The sequence below is a fragment of the Sorex fumeus genome, unplaced genomic scaffold, assembly GCF_029834395.1.
Source record: "Sorex fumeus unplaced genomic scaffold, SorFum_2.1 ptg000021l, whole genome shotgun sequence".
NCBI classification, from domain to species: domain Eukaryota; kingdom Metazoa; phylum Chordata; class Mammalia; order Eulipotyphla; family Soricidae; genus Sorex; species Sorex fumeus.
This window is the reverse complement of record NW_026606078.1, coordinates 8,004,595-8,021,865: the sequence shown is the minus strand read 5'-3', so window position 1 is coordinate 8,021,865 and position 17,271 is coordinate 8,004,595. Positions and strand designations below refer to the sequence as shown.

At 34.6% G+C, this 17,271-nt stretch overlaps 1 protein-coding gene across 1 annotated transcript in view; it reads right to left on the bottom strand.

Moving 5' to 3' along the window:
- Positions 1–17,271, bottom strand: part of RYR2 (ryanodine receptor 2) — a 754,458-nt gene that overhangs the window by 82,648 nt on the left and 654,539 nt on the right. Inside the window, exons 80-82 of the mRNA XM_056113587.1 lie at positions 14,262–14,315; positions 13,035–13,058; positions 1,361–1,460 (exon numbers count right to left, since the gene is read on the bottom strand). Coding sequence (XP_055969562.1) covers positions 1,361–1,460; positions 13,035–13,058; positions 14,262–14,315 — 178 coding nt within the window. The remainder of the gene's footprint in view (positions 1–1,360; positions 1,461–13,034; positions 13,059–14,261; positions 14,316–17,271) is intronic.

Below are 17,271 nucleotides of genomic sequence, written 5' to 3'. Positions count from 1 at the left end.
TAAATCATTGGGCTGTAGCGATAGCTCAGCAGGTAAGGCATTTGCCTTGCATGCAGCCAACATGGCCGACCCGAGTTCGATTCCTCCACCCCTCTCAGATCGCCCAGCAAGCTACCGAGAGTATCTCGCCCCCATGGCAAAGCCTGGCAAGCTACCCATGATGTATTTGATATGCCAAACACAGTAACAACAAGTCTCACAATGGAGACGTTACTGGGCCCGCTCGAGCAAATCAATGAACAACAAGAGGACCATGACCGTGAATAAATCATTATCAGTTCTTTTAATACTTTGTGTAGTATATTCAAAGTTGAAAGTATACAAGGACATATAAGAGCAGAATAGGAAGAAGCAATGGGTTTTTTTTAAGTATTGAGATCTAAAGGTGATAATTCAAAGCTAATTGCATTCATTCAAATTATTTGAAATGAGTATGAGTTCATTTGAAGTTCTCATTAAGGAAAAAAATGATCTTTTTTTTTCTCAACAATATTATGCTTGGATGACTTATCATACTCATTTAATCACTTTTATCTTACCACAATTATAGCTATGGTTTACTAGGATAATAACTTACAATTTTAAGTTAAATAATAGTAAAACTATATAGAGCTCATTGTCTATCATTTGAAATATTAGATTTTGCTTTTATAATGATCAGGTTTATTTATCCTATATATAGAAATAATTTATAAAGAGTTGCTTAATAATACATAAGAGTTGCTTAATAATAGCTCGTACGTCATTTCCTTTATAACATATTAAAAATTGTATTAAAACAAAAAGAATGAATTATTGATGTAAAAATATTATCTTGAAGTGATTTACTATTGATGAATACAATAGTACTTGCTAAAAATGTCTCCTTTAAAATGTTTAAGCATGCATAACAAGTCTGCGAACTATAGTCTGAGGGTTTTGTAAAGCTGGTCACTTTTTGGTAAATAAACTTTTATTTGAACACAGCTATTTGCTTGTGTACTGTTTATAGCACCTTTCAAGGATTGAGAGTCAAATTGAAAAGCTACAACATAAGATACACAAAGACCGCATGCACACAAAGCAGGATTTATTTATTCTCTGGCCTTGCCCAAAAAACATTTTCTCAGCCCGATTAATATGAATCATTTACTAGTGTCACAATACAACTTCCAAAACTCAATGAAAAGAAAGTAAATAAATCCTGCTAAGACAAAATGAAAATCAAACTGTCTTCAGTAATAGCTCACATTTGTGAAGTCACCTGACCTAGATGCAAACAAGGAATTCAGGGACCAGATTAATGAAGAGAATCAAAATGACAGAGTTCCTAGAAAGGAAAAAAAAAAAAAAAACCAGGGTGCTGATGCTGGAATCTCACCTTTGCTGGCGCTTATGGTCTGCAACACCATCTCAGCAGCACCGCGATCATGGAGCCTGGCTTGCTGGTAGAGTAGCTTTTGCTTTTCCATTTCTTTTTCCTGAACACAAACCCCAACCATTTATGTTGTGGTGATCAGTAAGCATCGTGGCTTTTCATAAAGCCATGTTTCTAGTCATTTCTTCATGTATGGGCTCTATGACAACATTATGGACCATTTCAACACCAACATTGTTATTAAACAGATGTTAACATAGCCAACGCTTGTTTTGTTTCCCCTCTTTATATTTTTCTTGATATGCTTTTGGTACTGGCTTATATCAGGATGGATTTTTCTCAATTTTTAAAGATTTGATTAGTCCAAAGCCTGTATCAGAGTTTTGAAGTACTGCGCTTCATCAATGAAAATTGCACTTTCTGAATTATACATTTGTGCATAAGTTTGTCACGATTTTAATAATCTCCCAAGTATGTCATGGCCATAACTTGATACTGCTCAGCAAATGGCTCGAGTTGCAAGTTATCACTGAATAACAGAAAAACATTAACTGAGATGTGTTGTTTAAGCAAAATTGAAAGCTGGTATGGATAAGAAGGTAGGCTTCAACTAAGTAGTGGCTTATGATACCGAACTCCCCAGTTACCCCCAAAGAATAAAGAAGCAATGTGCCTTTATATTTTGTGTTCTCTGGTGGTAAAAACGATACTGCATGGGACTGCTAGAGCAATGGCTGGAGTTTGTTCTTTTCTGCTTAAACTACCACTGAAAACATAAAGAAGAAAATAAAAATAAAATATAAAGGCACAGCAAGTTCAAGTCTGGTAGGATCATTCACTTGAGCTATCCCGTTCGCTGTAGATTTGAGACGGAACTAAGCAGTATAAGTTGCAGAATGAAAGTTGCATAGAGCCCTATGAGAGCGAGTCCATCAAATGGCGTGGTAGAGAAGCTTGGTCAATGGGACATGAAACAGTCACTTAGTATCATGTCCATAAACACAACGGCCAAAACATATATGACCTAAGAGCAGGAAGAGCTGCAGCAGAAGTAGCCAGAGTGACAGCTTTGCTGCCATAAACTTTCCATCCAAAGTACGGAAAATAGACACTGAAAGATGGAAGAGGTTTAAAAAATGAAGGCTTGCTAGTTACAGAATATGAAAATAAAGTAAACTAAAAGGAGGGGGAAAGAAATGGGTTCAAACAAATGAAAAAAGAAACCTTTAAATCAAAAGCAACCAACACAGACATTTATGCTGTTACCAGAGAGTTCTCGCCGAGGCTGGCAAATTTGTTTCTTAAATCTTTGATAATATCGTGCTGCAAAAACAAAATTGATCAGGGTTTGTTTTCACACTATAGTTAGAGCTCCTGTGGTTAAATTTTTTTCTCTTAAATTATGTGATAGGCCTAAATGGAAGCAGAGAAAAGAAAAAAAAGGAGGCAGCTTTGCTTTATAGGTAGCCATGCTAACATCTAAAAGGTTTGCCTTCATGTTTAAACCTCTTCCCGTGAAGTCAAAACAAAACGAAACAAAAACCACACAGACACACAAAACCATATCGTCATTACAGAACACAGCTTGAGAAAAAACTGAAAGAAGACCTTTCGTCTGCTCTTCAGGTGTTTTTAAACTCAGTGAGCAACATTTGATTCTTCCTTTTAGACCCAACAATCTTTTCCTTTCCTCCCATTGCCAGAGGTGTACATGGAACTTTTGCTGGCTTCCCAGAGTAACCAAGTTCTTTGGCCAAAGAGTTTTTCAGTAAGACAGTAATAAGAAATTATTGGCTGAAGGAATTGCCTTATCATTTTCTTCAAATGATTTCTCTAAAGAGGCAAGGGAACTAGAAAGAGCAATTCTTCTCCTGATTCAATGGAACATATAAAGATAATCGTCGGGAATCAAAGAAGATGAAAGATGGCAGCATGCCATATATCCTTGAGGAGGGAAAAACTTGACACCAACAGCAAAAAAAGGCCTTTGCTGTCTGTGCTTCAAAAGTAGACAGACCAGCTCAAAGATTTATCAGAACAACTTGCACAAGAGAGCCTATCGTCTTCTTGCACTACTGAAATCACACATGATGGATGGGCATGAGGAGGATCAAAAAATAGGATAGCAAATTTGCCTTCTTTATAAAAATATAAGCTCCCTGGGCAAAGATAACACTCATTTTTCTTATAGAGCATCACAGTTTCCATAACAGTAAATCTTTCATGAGAGATGATGAGATTCACATTGAGTTAAAAAAGCTATTCTGGTCTTTTTTCAGTATTAGCATTTCAGAAACAGGGAAAAATTGCACTTCATAAAGACTTCTCTTGAATTTCGTCTTTGTTCAATTGACTAGGAAGTTCTTTCTCTTCAGAAATACTGATATTCTTTATTTTGGGTAACTTGTCCTTTGAGAGCTGCTTCTGGGTATAAAATATAATCTTAGTTTTGGAACTTTTATTACCACGTAAAAAATAAAATATTAAAACCTAAACTAAGAAAGCTTCAAACAATTAAATGATGTATAATATAAAACATAAAACTCTTTTATTTCAAATTTACTGAAGATTCATTTTTATAAGAAAATTTAGACATATTTTAGAAAATTCTCTTACTCAGGGAAAAGGCACCTTGCAATTATCTTTTTAAATGTAGTGTTCTCTGCCCCATCCGGATTCTGTTTAAGTTGGCAAAATGTCTTAAAACATTATACCTTCAACTTTCAGTTTAGTCCTTAAGGTTATTCCAAGGTCACAGGAAAACAAGAGCAATTCCAGGATTTAAATATTTCTTTAGCAAAAAGTTTTGTTTGCCAAGAACAACCAAAATTTAACAGCTATCTTTCTGAATAAGACTGGTATGAATGTTTTTGATGTCTAGGGTGATCATAAATTGGACCCATAATAAAATCAGGCAATGAACAGAAGTATTCAACATTATGTTTCCCTTTAAATATAAGTCAAGTTTGTAATAAAACTGCTATTATTCTTCCAATATTTTCTAAGAGTGTCTTTTGCTTTTAGCTCTGGTGGGAGGAAGCATGGGATGGCCTAAAAGAGTTCTTCAACAACTTGCCTTATGTGAGGAAAAACACTGAGGTAAATTAAGATAAATTATAAAAAGAAAAAAAGAGATAACTTTCTCTGATTCTCGATGGAGAAAATAGTAGAGCTCCATTATATTATATTTTCATTATATATTTCTTGGCTGATGACAGCCAAGAAATCCACATTGTTTCTAAAGGTATTTCCTCAGTTGCAGAAACAGTGGAGGAATCTTCACACTGCTGTTTTAGGTCATCAAATAGATGGTCTTTACATAAAAAAACGTGGTTCAGTTAGGTTCCTTTTTTCTTTATATTTTTCAAGCTTTCAGAAATTGTTAAAATAGTTTTTCATAATTTTTTCTTAAGTTGCCTGTGAAGTTTTAGTTATAATATTAGTTCAAGTTCCAGGAGCTGAACTTTTAAAAAGACGAATATTTACCATAATTTAGTACTATTATAAATTGGCACTAGATATTAATATTTAGCACAATAACCTACAAGGCTATGTTGAATTCATATTACAAGAAAACATGAAATAAAGAAAATTTAACTGAGTAACTCTGAGGACAAAGACGAAAGGCAGTGAGTGATGCTAAAAAACTGGTTTATAACACAGACTACTGAGGCAAAAATAAAGACATAGATGAATTCTTTCATTTAAGTTTTGTCTTGTATGTTAGTTTCTAAAATTATAGATTGCTCACATTCAATATCCATATAGATTTGACTTGCAGTGCTAGGAAGTAACTTATGAGATTAAAACCTCACTGAAAAAGGATAGTTCCTCAAATTTTAATGTGTGAATCATCCATTCTATCTCTGCCCTATATGTGTATTTTACCTTCCTTTTTTCCCTTATTTTACTTATTTCTCATTTCCTTATTTTCCTATTCTAACACTGAATCCCAGCCCGAAATTTAAGTCATTATTAAATTAACTATACTTTACTTACATGGTCAAAATGGTCTAAAATTACACATATATTCACAAGAAATAATATTTTAATCATTTCTAAATTCTCAAAAGTTTAGTAGTTTTTAGCTCTTTTTAATGTTTTCTTTACCTTTTATTATCAAAGTCTTTGTGCTCAACTATCAAATACTATAATAATATTTCATTTACAGTTTTAAGTCGGATGGACATAGGTTCTAAAATTCTTTGTAAAAGAAAATGATATGTTGATATCCCAAAAAACTTTGTATGAATGATGATCAAAATTTTACTAATATGTAAGCAAAAATTACTCCACCAGAGAAACACTGTTCAGTTAATGGGTTGGAGACTCTTGAGTGTTATCTAGTGTAAATGTATAGCTTACCTCTTCCTGAATCTTATTTTATACTTAGACTTTGGCTATAATGTTTTCTCTGGGAATTTGGCATATTTATAACTAAATAATAATACAAAAAAATAATAAAACCTAGTTTATTTGAGACTGTGTGTTTAATTTCAGAGTCCTAGTGACAAAACTTATATTACACTTCAAATAATTTCATAAAAAATATCTGAAATAAGAGGAAACAATGAATCACTAAAATCAGAGATGATCATGTCAGGAAAAATATGTTGACATTATTTGAAGGACTGTAGTTTAACCTAGTTGATTTAAAAACAACTTTCATTTACCTATTTTTTTAAGTCTTAGAACAATATATTTGACCTTTAAAATAGGAAGTGAGTACTATAAATCTACTAGGATAGTGTAATAAAAGACAATAGAAAATAAAGTGATTGTAATAATATTAAAGTATGATTGGCTCCTGACCCAAGCTAGAAAACATTTTATCATAAAATAAATAGTCTCTCATTTCTATTTGGAGAACTCCTGTTTCTTGTGGTTCTGATGTCTACTTTGGCAAATTTTCACAAATGGTTATTAATTATACCCCAAATCAACTCTTAAAAAAGAGAATTCTATATATTTCATACAGTATCAAGTTCTCTGCCAACTGTTACCTATTTTATTGATAAAAAGGTTTCTCCAGAAACTATCTGAAGGATATTTAATCACTCCATTCTCTCTTTTATTTTGTAGTCACATATAAAGAGCTATCCTCTGAATCCTATTGTTTCTGAACCTTATTGTATACGTTTTCAAGTAATTACTGCCACTGAATTGGGGACCTTTTAAACTATGTTATACATTTTGCTTTTTGCAAAAATCTTCAGAAAAAAGAAAAAAGTGTTCAAGTTTTTGTTTATCCAAAGGAAGACACAGCATTTCATGATTTTATGTTAGGTCTTAAAAAAACTTAACAATAGAAGTGTTGACAACCTGTGACAACTTCAAAAGGCTCTACGGCATGGTTTTATGGATTGTTCACATTTTTAAGTCAAACACTTTTCTGTTTGACTCTAACCTCTTTTTGTTTCTCAAAACGTTTAATCTATCTAGCTCTAATAATTCTGAGATATTTAAAATACCAGACTAGGAAAAGGTAGAGATACATATATATGTAGCATTGTCACTATCTGTACTTTCCTCCTGTTCATCGATTTGCTCGAGCGGGCCCAGTAATGTCTCCTTTGTGAGACTTTTTATTGTTTTTGGCATATTGAATACATCATGGGCAGCTTGCCAGGCTTTGCCCTGCGGGCGAGATACTCTCGGTAGCTTGCCGAGCTCTCCAAGAGGGGTGGAGGAATTGAACCCGGGTCGGCCGGCCGGCTGTGTGCAAGGCAAACGCCCTACCACTGTACTATGGCTCCAATCCTACATATATATGTAGCACTGTAGCACTGTCCTCCTTTTGTTCATCGATTTGCTCTAGCAGGCACCAGTAACGTCTCCATCGTGAGACTTCTTGTTACTGTGTTTGACATATTGAATATGTCATGGGGAGCTTGCCAGGCTTTGCCCGAGATACTCTCAGTTGCTTGCTGAGCTCTCTGAGAGGGGCAAAGGAATCGAACCTGGGCCGACCGCAGGCTTTAGATCACACACTTAGTTGGTAGTAGAATTCAAATACAATTACATCTGAGTGTCTAATCTCAATTCTGATATAGGCTGTTTAGTATACACAGTGAAATCAAGAAGAAGTATTAAGCTGAGATTTTCTTAAAATAATAGTATATGAAGTCAAATTATTGGCACATAAAATGCACAATTGTATAAATACATGTCTCCTATGTAGTTTGTTGTTAAGGTCCATGTACAAATATGGGTGAACATATGTATACATATGTATGCATACATATACACAAACTATGCTTTCTGTACATTTTCTAATGCCATTACTATATTTTACCTATTCTTTCCCTCCCTTATCCCTGTCTTTTCAACTTGCTTTCATTGTGGCTTTAGATATGGTTTGTACCATTATTATAGTTATGGTTCCTAATACTTCCATCACACTAAAGACCTCGTGACAATGGATATGGAGAGACTGCAATTCTTGGACCCAAGTCAGGTCTGACTGTTCCAGATTTTCCTGGAAGAGTCAGTTCACATCAGCAGCAATTGAACCATTATTATAGTTATGAAAATTGGTTGCTAATACCACTTCCACTTCACTAATGATCTCATGATAATGGATATGGAGAGACTGCATTTCCTGGACCCAATCTATCTCTGGTTTTTCCAAATTTTCCTGGAAGAGCCAGTTCACATCAGCAGCAAGTAGGAAAAAATTAGGATAATCACCATAGTTCCTCGCCAGGAGCACTATTTTCTGATATAATAGACTTTGCAAAGATATCCAATATGACTAAATAGTTAATTGCATCAATGAATAGCCATGATCAGTCCAAGAATGAACTACCTACTCTTTTATTCTCCACTCTTCCTTTTATCACTTCTCTTCGTCCTTACTCTTACTCTGGGATTATAACACTATTAATAAAATGCTTATATGCATTCTCTTTATTTTTATTCTTAGGGAACCAGACTCAGACAGATAGTCTGGGCATTATTTGACACCCACAGTCTCAATATATAAAAATGCAATTAGCAGATTCAGCAATTGACCTGGGTACTGGAGAACAAAAGCCAGATTAAGTTCTTTCTCACTCCTATGATTCAAGAAATGCAATGAATTCTTTATTTTGATTATCATAGAGCTTCTGGACCTATTTTCTAAATATGAATGTTAATATTTTACATCCATATTCATACCTACACTTGCTATATTTAAATATTTTATTGTAAGTTTAAGAATTTTGTAAATAAACAGCTATAATTCTCTCTGAACAGAAATTTTAAAATTCATTAAAAATGAAAGTATTTATTTATTAGAGATGGTAGATCTTGCAAGCAATTCCATTCTTACAGAATTACTAAAATATAAAACACCATGGAAATTAGATAATTGATGGTGCCGGAGTGAAATTATATTTAATCAATAGCACAGAATAATAGGAACCCAGGGAACCATCAGAGAATTCATCTGTAATTTTAAATTGGGCATCTGCCAAATGACTATGCAAACTAACCAATACCTTTAAAAGATGGTTTCAAAGGCAAGTTAATGTCTATGTCTCTAGTTTACTTAACCCTCACAGTCATAAATTTCAGTTTTTCAGTGTTACATCTATGTGGCCAAAGAAATAGTACAGCATATGTTGGACACTTGCCTTGCACGAAGCTTACCCAGATTAAATCCCCAGCACCCCATATGGTCTCCAGAGCCCCCTAGGTATGTCCCCAAAACAAACAAAAGAAACTACATAAATTCTTTGAATAATTAAAGCTATATCTTCAGATTTTACATAATGTGAACAGAAAAAGAGCAAGCATGTAAAGAATGTTTCTGTATATTTTGCAAAATGTTTAAAAGTATGATCTTCACTGGTTCCAGATTTAGGGTAGAAAACTATTTCTCAGAAAAATGAGGATACATATTATTTATTTGTTACAGTATTATTTTTTCATAGATGAAAATTTAAAATTTACATAAAGTACTTATGCAATAATTAACATTTCAGGTATCTGATAACACATTCCTTTTCTTTTCTTTATTTTTTCTTTTTGGGTCACACAGGGTTATGCTCAGAGGTTACTCCTGGCTCTGCACGCAGGAATTACTCCTTGCGGTGCTTGGGGGGACCATATGGGATGCCGGGAATCGAAGTTATAATCCAAGTTATAATATTGTTGAATGTGCAAGGCAAACGCCCTACCTGCTGTGCTACTGCTACAGCCCCAATAACGCATTTCTTATCTTTCAATTAATAGTAATATCTTTATAAACTTTTGAAGTCCTATTTGTAGTTTTAATATTAAGGAAACTTCTAAAAAGATTATTTAAAATACGTTTATACTGATATGCAATACAGTTACAAAATACTTGTAATATAAAAGGATATTCATATGCAAATTAGATAGAGAGGGGACTTAAAGCACAGAATTATAGCAGGGTCCTGTCAGTTAAACATAGAAGTGCTGAAAGAATAACTGGGGGAAAACATTTTAATGTTTATTCCCTGTTTTTATTTTAGTTGAGCCTCACTTTTCCTTCATGAATATTTTTCTTTTTATGCTACTTTTTTGTGCCTAATTTTATCTTTCAATATCTTCTAAAGATATTTAGATAATTTAAACAGAATGTAGAGATAATATAATCAGATAAAGATGAATAACAAATATTACACCAACATTTATTTAATACATGTTGGTTTAAATATTATAGAAATTGTCAAATAAGCCTTTGGATTTCTTATAGTTTTAACAACTCCACCATTAAACTATCTAAATGATATGAAACAACCAGACACCTCAATGTAAAAAAGCTGGATTATTAATAAATTTATAATGAGAAAATATTTGCCTGATAATTTTTTTTCCATTTTGACCCAACATTTATTGTCCTTTTACAGCATGTCATTTTTAGTTTAGAAACTGTTTGTGATTAGTTTTTCAACATTAACTCAAAAGCATGTAAAATGAAATCAACCTACTCTCTATATCAACACCCAGCAACTGTGGCCCTTCACCCTCCTGCCCAGGTAGAGTAGGAGGAAGGGGGGGGGGGGGTCAGGCAGCATTGAGTGAAGTGCAGATGCCTACTGTGGGAGTGGCAGTAGAGCCATTGCCTGATAAATTTTTTAGTGATTTTGTTGGTATCAAAGTCAATCTCAGAGCAATGAAAACCATTTGTTTTCAATTTGGTGAGAGAAAATATGGCTAACTCACAGAGTTTTGCAAACAGCAACTTAGAGAGTATAAATATTACTACATAGTGGAACTATGTAGAATTTGATAAAACATATGGTTAGAATGCAAAAATCCCCAAAGTTTGTCTATTCTGTTACAGTTATGTTTGGCAGTTACTAGAAACTTTGAAATATCATTTTAAATGATATTTTAAAATGACTGATCCTTCACTTTGATCCGTCATTGATCCTTTCTCATTGATCCTTCCACTAGGATATATTTCCCGATCATGTGAATATTATGTGAATTTATTTCTTTTTATTTTTTTTTTCTTTTTTTGTCACACCCAGTGATGCTCAGGAGTTACTCATGGCTCTGCACTCAGAAATTACTCCTAGGAGTGCTTGGGGGATCATGTGGAATTCTGGGGATTGAACTCCCATTGGCCGCGTGCAAGGCAAACACCCTACTTGCTGTACTATTGCTCCGGCCTATGTGAATTTATTTAACATTCATAATCTAAGACATGTTGCCCATTATCTCACATCAACCTTTATACCTCATTGATTTCTTGTCTTAAATTGACTTAAATCCTAGAATCTAAATACAAAGATTCTTCTACTGGCCATCACTAGACTTTTCTGAATAAGAAACTTTTGTAATGTCACAAAACTTCATACTTCTTCTGAAATTTCATTTCCTTTCAAGATTACATTGTTTTTTTTTTTCTTAACCTGTAACACATCATTCTGGACTGTTTATTCATGCATATCTTGCAGATACCAAAACACTTTTAGGGACAAGAACACTGATGATTGATTCTACTAAGGAAACAAGTCTTCAGCTGATATTAGGAGGTTCTTCATGTTTTCAAGTCTCAACAATTCAGAGGAGTTATATCTTAGATAACTTGTAATAGAAGTATAAAAATCTACTAAATTAGTATCACACCTGTTATCAGTACTGCTTTAGTCTACCTATTACAGGTATTTTCATTATAGGCATCACGGTCAGGGTCTTCCCGTTGTTCATCAATTTGCTCGAGCGGGCCCAGTAACGTCTCCATCATGAGACTTGTTGTTACTGTATTTGGCATATAGAATACGTCACGAGTAGCTTGCCAGGCTCTGCCGTGCGGGCGAGATACTCTTGGTAGCTTGCCGGGCTCTCCGAGAGGGGCGGAGGAATCGAACTCGGGTCGGCCATGTTGGCTGCTTGTGAGGCAAACGTCTTACCACTGTGCTATCGCTCCAACCCATCATTATAGGCATTAGCCATTATATCCATCCAATAGATGCTGTATCTGATAAAATTTGTATGAAGTCAAATTTTAATTTATAAGTATTATGTAAAATAACGATGTAGCACTGCACTGTAGCACTGTCCTCCTGTTGTTCACCAATTTGCTCGACTGGGCACCAGTAATGTTTCCATTATGAGACTTGTTGTTACTGTTTTTGGCATGTCAAATACGCCACAGGCTCTGCTGTGTGGGCGGGATACTCTTGGTAGTTTGCCGGGCTCTGAGAGGGACGAACGAATCAAACCCGGGTTGGCCGCATGCAAGGCAAACACCCTACCCACTATGCTATTGCTCCATCCCAAAACACTTTTGGGGACATGAACTATGTATATCTCTCCAAATACAAAAAATAACTATGTATCTCTCCAAATGCAACAACTAATCAAATATTATAGTTGACTTTAAAAAATAGATTATGACATTTTAAATTTATTTTCAATAGCAAATATTTTACCTTTGCACAAAAGAAAAAAAGAAAATATGCATTGAAAGATTTTAATCTGTTTTTTTTTATTTATTGAATGTGTCTGTGAGGGAGGACCTGGGAATGTGGGGGATGTTGGGCCAAGCCTGAAGGCTTACTCCTGGTTCTAAGCACAGGCATCACCCCAGGTGGAAATCAGGAGACCAAAATTTAATAATCCTATATCAAAACTCACTGTTAGCAATTTTTCAAGTTTTCAGCTGTTCCAAAATAGCAAGAAAAATAATAAGAAAAATAATCTTCTAGCTCTTCCCTATGACAAGATGCTGAGGTCAACACTGAGATCACAGAGCATAATATCCAGTTACTAGTGAACGTATCAATCACTCCCACAATGAAAAGCAGACACCTTTCAAATTTCCCTATCAATGCCATTTATTATGTGTCTTCAACTAGTAAGACTGGAATAAAAAAAATGAGGCAGATGAGTACAGAAGGCTGTACTGAAAAGTCCGTAGCTAAAAGTAAATCCACCTAAAGGCAAGATTCTTTTATCTCAGCCCAGCGTGCAGCTTATCTTTAATATGTAGCTTTTAAATTCAATTCTGAGTCATTTAAATCGCCGTAAGAAAAAGTCTGTGTCAAGGAGGGATACTGAAAAATCCATTTACGTTGGAGTTATAAACTTGTAGAAAGATTTCAAGATTTTTTATTACAAAAGAATCCAAGATGTTGGGTCTAACAAAGGTAAATGTCACAAAGAAACTGAAACTCAGACCCAGACAAATACACACATATATATATAGTTTTACCTTGCTGCGTTGGGATCCTGTGACCTTAAGGAAGGATGAGGACAAGAAGCAAAATAGCAATAAACAATTGCTCTGAAGACAACTGATAGACTATAAATGGTGTGCACTTCAGAAAAAAAAACATTATTATTTGCTGTTGACAGCTCATTATAATTTACCTACTCCTTATGAATGAAGATGGACTTGGAAACAGAATTTATATATATAGACATCAGAAGTGATCACAGTGCCATAGAGGACATTCATCTTATGATATTCTTCTCAGCAGCAATAGTCATGACTTATTATTAACATTTATTTTTATATTGTGTTCAATGTTGAAGAAATGCTCACATCAAATTTTTCCTGAAAAGGGCACAAATCTATGTCTACTTCTCAACTGTACCTTTTATGTGTGTATGGCTCCACTATAATTAAAGTGTAAACCACTATTGATTATTAATATATTTCCAGTCTTCCAATTAAAAGTCAAGACACATAGATTAATAGGAAAAAGTATCCATTCTATTTCCTTTCTTTTTCTTAATTTCTAAAAAATATTAGATTAATGAATAAAGTTAACAATAACTTGTTTTGGTTATAAAAGAGTAAAGATACAGTCTAAGCAAATGGGGGAAATAATATCTATTTCCCTTCTCACTAATTAATATTGAGCAAGATTTCTAGCTATAAGGATATTTAAAAGCTGAGAATATTTGAGAAAATAAACAAATAGCACATAGTCCAGTAATATATGCACTCCTACCTCATGCAAGCAAACTGCATCGTGTGCCATCATCTACATATGTACAGGGAATGAGTGACCCAACTGAACAGAAGTCAAAAAGGGTGAATTTTTTTACTTCCTCAGGAAAAAAAAAATCTCAGAGTTTAATGAAAAGTTAAACATTGTTCTCCAATTAGTATTTTTCTCACACATCTGTGGAAAATTTTATATTGTAACATACACCAAGATGAGAACAATTCAAAGTAATCTCATTTCTGAGAATTCTCAGGAACACTCATTCTCAACATATGGCTTTAATTTGATTGTTTAACTATTCTATTTTCCTTGTTCTTAACTTGAGCAAATCTTGACTCAGATTTGTCTGCCCAGCTTCTCACATGCAGGTCCTTGATACAATAAGCTGTAATAAGCCATGAAGCAAGAAACATAAATGTCAGTTAAAAGCTATGAAACAATGTTTCAAGGTAGGGAAAAGGAAAATCTAGAAAGATTCATCTTACTTCAAAACTCTTCACTTCCTCTTCACCATCATCATCTTCCTCATCATGACAACTCTGATACATGTAAAAGATTTTAAAAGATCAACAGTATTAAAATACGTCAGGGCAGAAAGTGCAAAATAATTTAGCCTAAATTACCAAATTATTTGTAATAATTTATCATCAGCATTGTTTAAATAATACTAGATTTGATAAGATTAGATCTGATTATTAATTCATAACCTATTTTACTCTTTATGGAAATCAAATTATGCAATAATCAATTTTACAAATAAAATAGAGATATTAAGAGTATCTACTTCATACTGCACATGATCTATTCATGAATTTGCCTGTTCAAATGAAGCTGAAAAGGATTAATTTTCTTTTTAATTGATGCCATGACAATGCACTAAAACAGAGACATGCAATGACTGTGAAATAAAACTGGTAGAAAGCAGTATTCATTAATTAAAGTCAATCTTGTTATCTATTTCTAGCTTTATATTTTATTACATTGGGTGTGAATAATAAAATTAAATTGTTATAATACTGTTCTTTCATGGGCAATGACAAACTATTTCATCTTTTTGAGTTCAAGAAATGATTAAGAAATGTTGTTAATTCATGTACCTAATCTTATTTTTCAAATAAATATTTTATTTAGATACCATGATTGGAAATCATGTTCATAACAAATTTGTAGGCATATAATATTTTCATCTAAATCACCAGGGATATATTTTTTAATTTAAGAAGGACGAGGAGTAGTACAATGGTTAGGGACATGAAGTGTCTGATTTAAATCAATTATTAATTGTTAAGCCTCGGGCACTAAACAACACATAGTTGTTTATCTCTTGAGCTTTGTATCCACTCTTTCATGATTCTGATTTGGGGGCCCCAGCCAGTTGTGTTCAGGGTTTACTTCTGGCTCTATGGTCAGAGATCACCCCTGATGAGATTGAGTGTACCCCATAGTGTGCCGGGGAAAGAACAGGTCAGGCCATACAAGGAAAGTTATTTAGCCCCCTGTGTTGGGGAGACAGTAGGACACTTGCCTTGCACAAATCTGAGCAAGGTTCAATCGCCAGTATCCCATACGATTTCCTAAGTCTGACAGGAGAAAATACTGAGTGCAATCAGAAGAAATGCCTGAGAACTGCCAGGTGTAGCCCAACAACCACCCTCCCCCAACTCTGAAGATTTAGGAAAATGTTTAAAAAAGAATTTCACCTTTAAAGACTGGAATAAGAAAAATAACCAGGCCAGAGAGAAAGAAATAGCTCAAAAGATGACTGCCACCCATTGCCTCTTTTGCAAACCACAACACCCAAAAGGAGAGAGAGAACAAAAGGGAATGCCCTGCCACAGAGGCAGGGTGGGAGGGGAGGATGGGGGGTGGGAGGGATACTGGCATCCGTGGTGTGGGAAATGGGCACTGGTGGAGGGATGGGTATTTGATCATTGTACGGTTGAGATCCAAGCGCAAATATTTGTAAGTCTACAACTGTACCTCATGGTGTCTCACTTAAAAAAAAAAAGACAAAGTCCATACTTAGCATGCAGGAGACAAGGGTACAATCTGCACACTACATATGGCCCTATGAGCTCTATCAAGAGCTACTCCTCAGGCAGGGTCCAGCCCTGGTGACTACTGGAGTGTCCCAAAACAAAAAAAAAAATAAAGAACAGAAATGAAAAAGAGTAGGAATAAAGGTTTCTTGATCAAATGAATAGGTGTAAGTGATTTACTGCTTAGAAAGTGTCTAATTAATAATCCTTCAATAAATTTTAACTTCTCTTACTATTATGGTTTAGAATTAATAGTACATGAGGACTAAAAAAATCTTTTCATTCACAAATTCCTATGGCAGGTAGTTATATAGAACTTATAGAAGTTCGATTGTTCCAATACTTGGCAAGCACCTAGTATATTCAAGAACTAGGAACATACTTTTAATTCAAAGATTTAGAGTACTCTGAATATAGGTATGAAGAGGAGGAAAGAGGCACAACGTTTGACCCTTAAACTCATCCAACTATGGATGAGTTCAAAATAACTTCATATTTCCTTGTTCATTTGACACATATGCAGTGAGCAGCCCCTTTTCCATTTAAAATAAAAAACGTGAGTGTGACTAAAAGGGGAAAACAAAATAGATGTGTTATAATTTGAATGGAAAGTGTTATATCTTTAATATAAATGCAAACATGTTAAATATTAATTTAAAGTGAGGAAAACTTTCTGCTAGAGGCAGAAAACCGGCAGAAAACTATCAGTAAACCAGCAGATTTTTTTTTCTTTTTGGGTCACACCCGGTGATGCACAGGGGCTACTCCTGGCTCATGCATTCAGGAATCACTCCTGGAAGTGCTCGGGGGACCACATGGGATGCTGGGAATCGAACCTGGGTCGGGAGCGTGCAAGGCAAATGCCCTACCTGCTGTGCTATCACTCCAGCCCCTAAACCAGCAGTTTTAAAAATAAAAACCCATGAGAACTTTAGCAGAACATATCTGAAAAGAAAATCTATGCTTTGTCATATTTAACATGGAATCTAGAGGTTTTTGATGTATTTGCTCCTTCGGAATATCTATATAATATTTTCTTCCATTTGTATTAGCAATGAGTATAAAACATAAGAATTTTTTTTAGTAACAAACACGATTATCATTTAAGCAAGTTAGAATACTAAAATACTACTTTTCCTTTCTGTTTGTCTTTGGTCCACATCTGGCTGACTCAGGATTTACTCCTGGCTTTGTGCTCAAGGATCACTTCTGGAAGGACCCAGGGGACCCTCTCTCGTGTCAGAACTGGGTTTGTCACATTCAAGGCAACAGTCTTACTGCAGGTCAATCTCTCTAGCCCCTAATATGTATCTTAGCACTGTAGCACTGTAGCACTGTCGTCCTGTTGTTCATCGATTTGCTCGAGGAGGCACCAGTAACGTCTCCATTGTGAGACTTCTTGTCATTGTTTTTGGCATATCAAATATACCACAGGGAGCTTGCCAGGCTCTGCCAT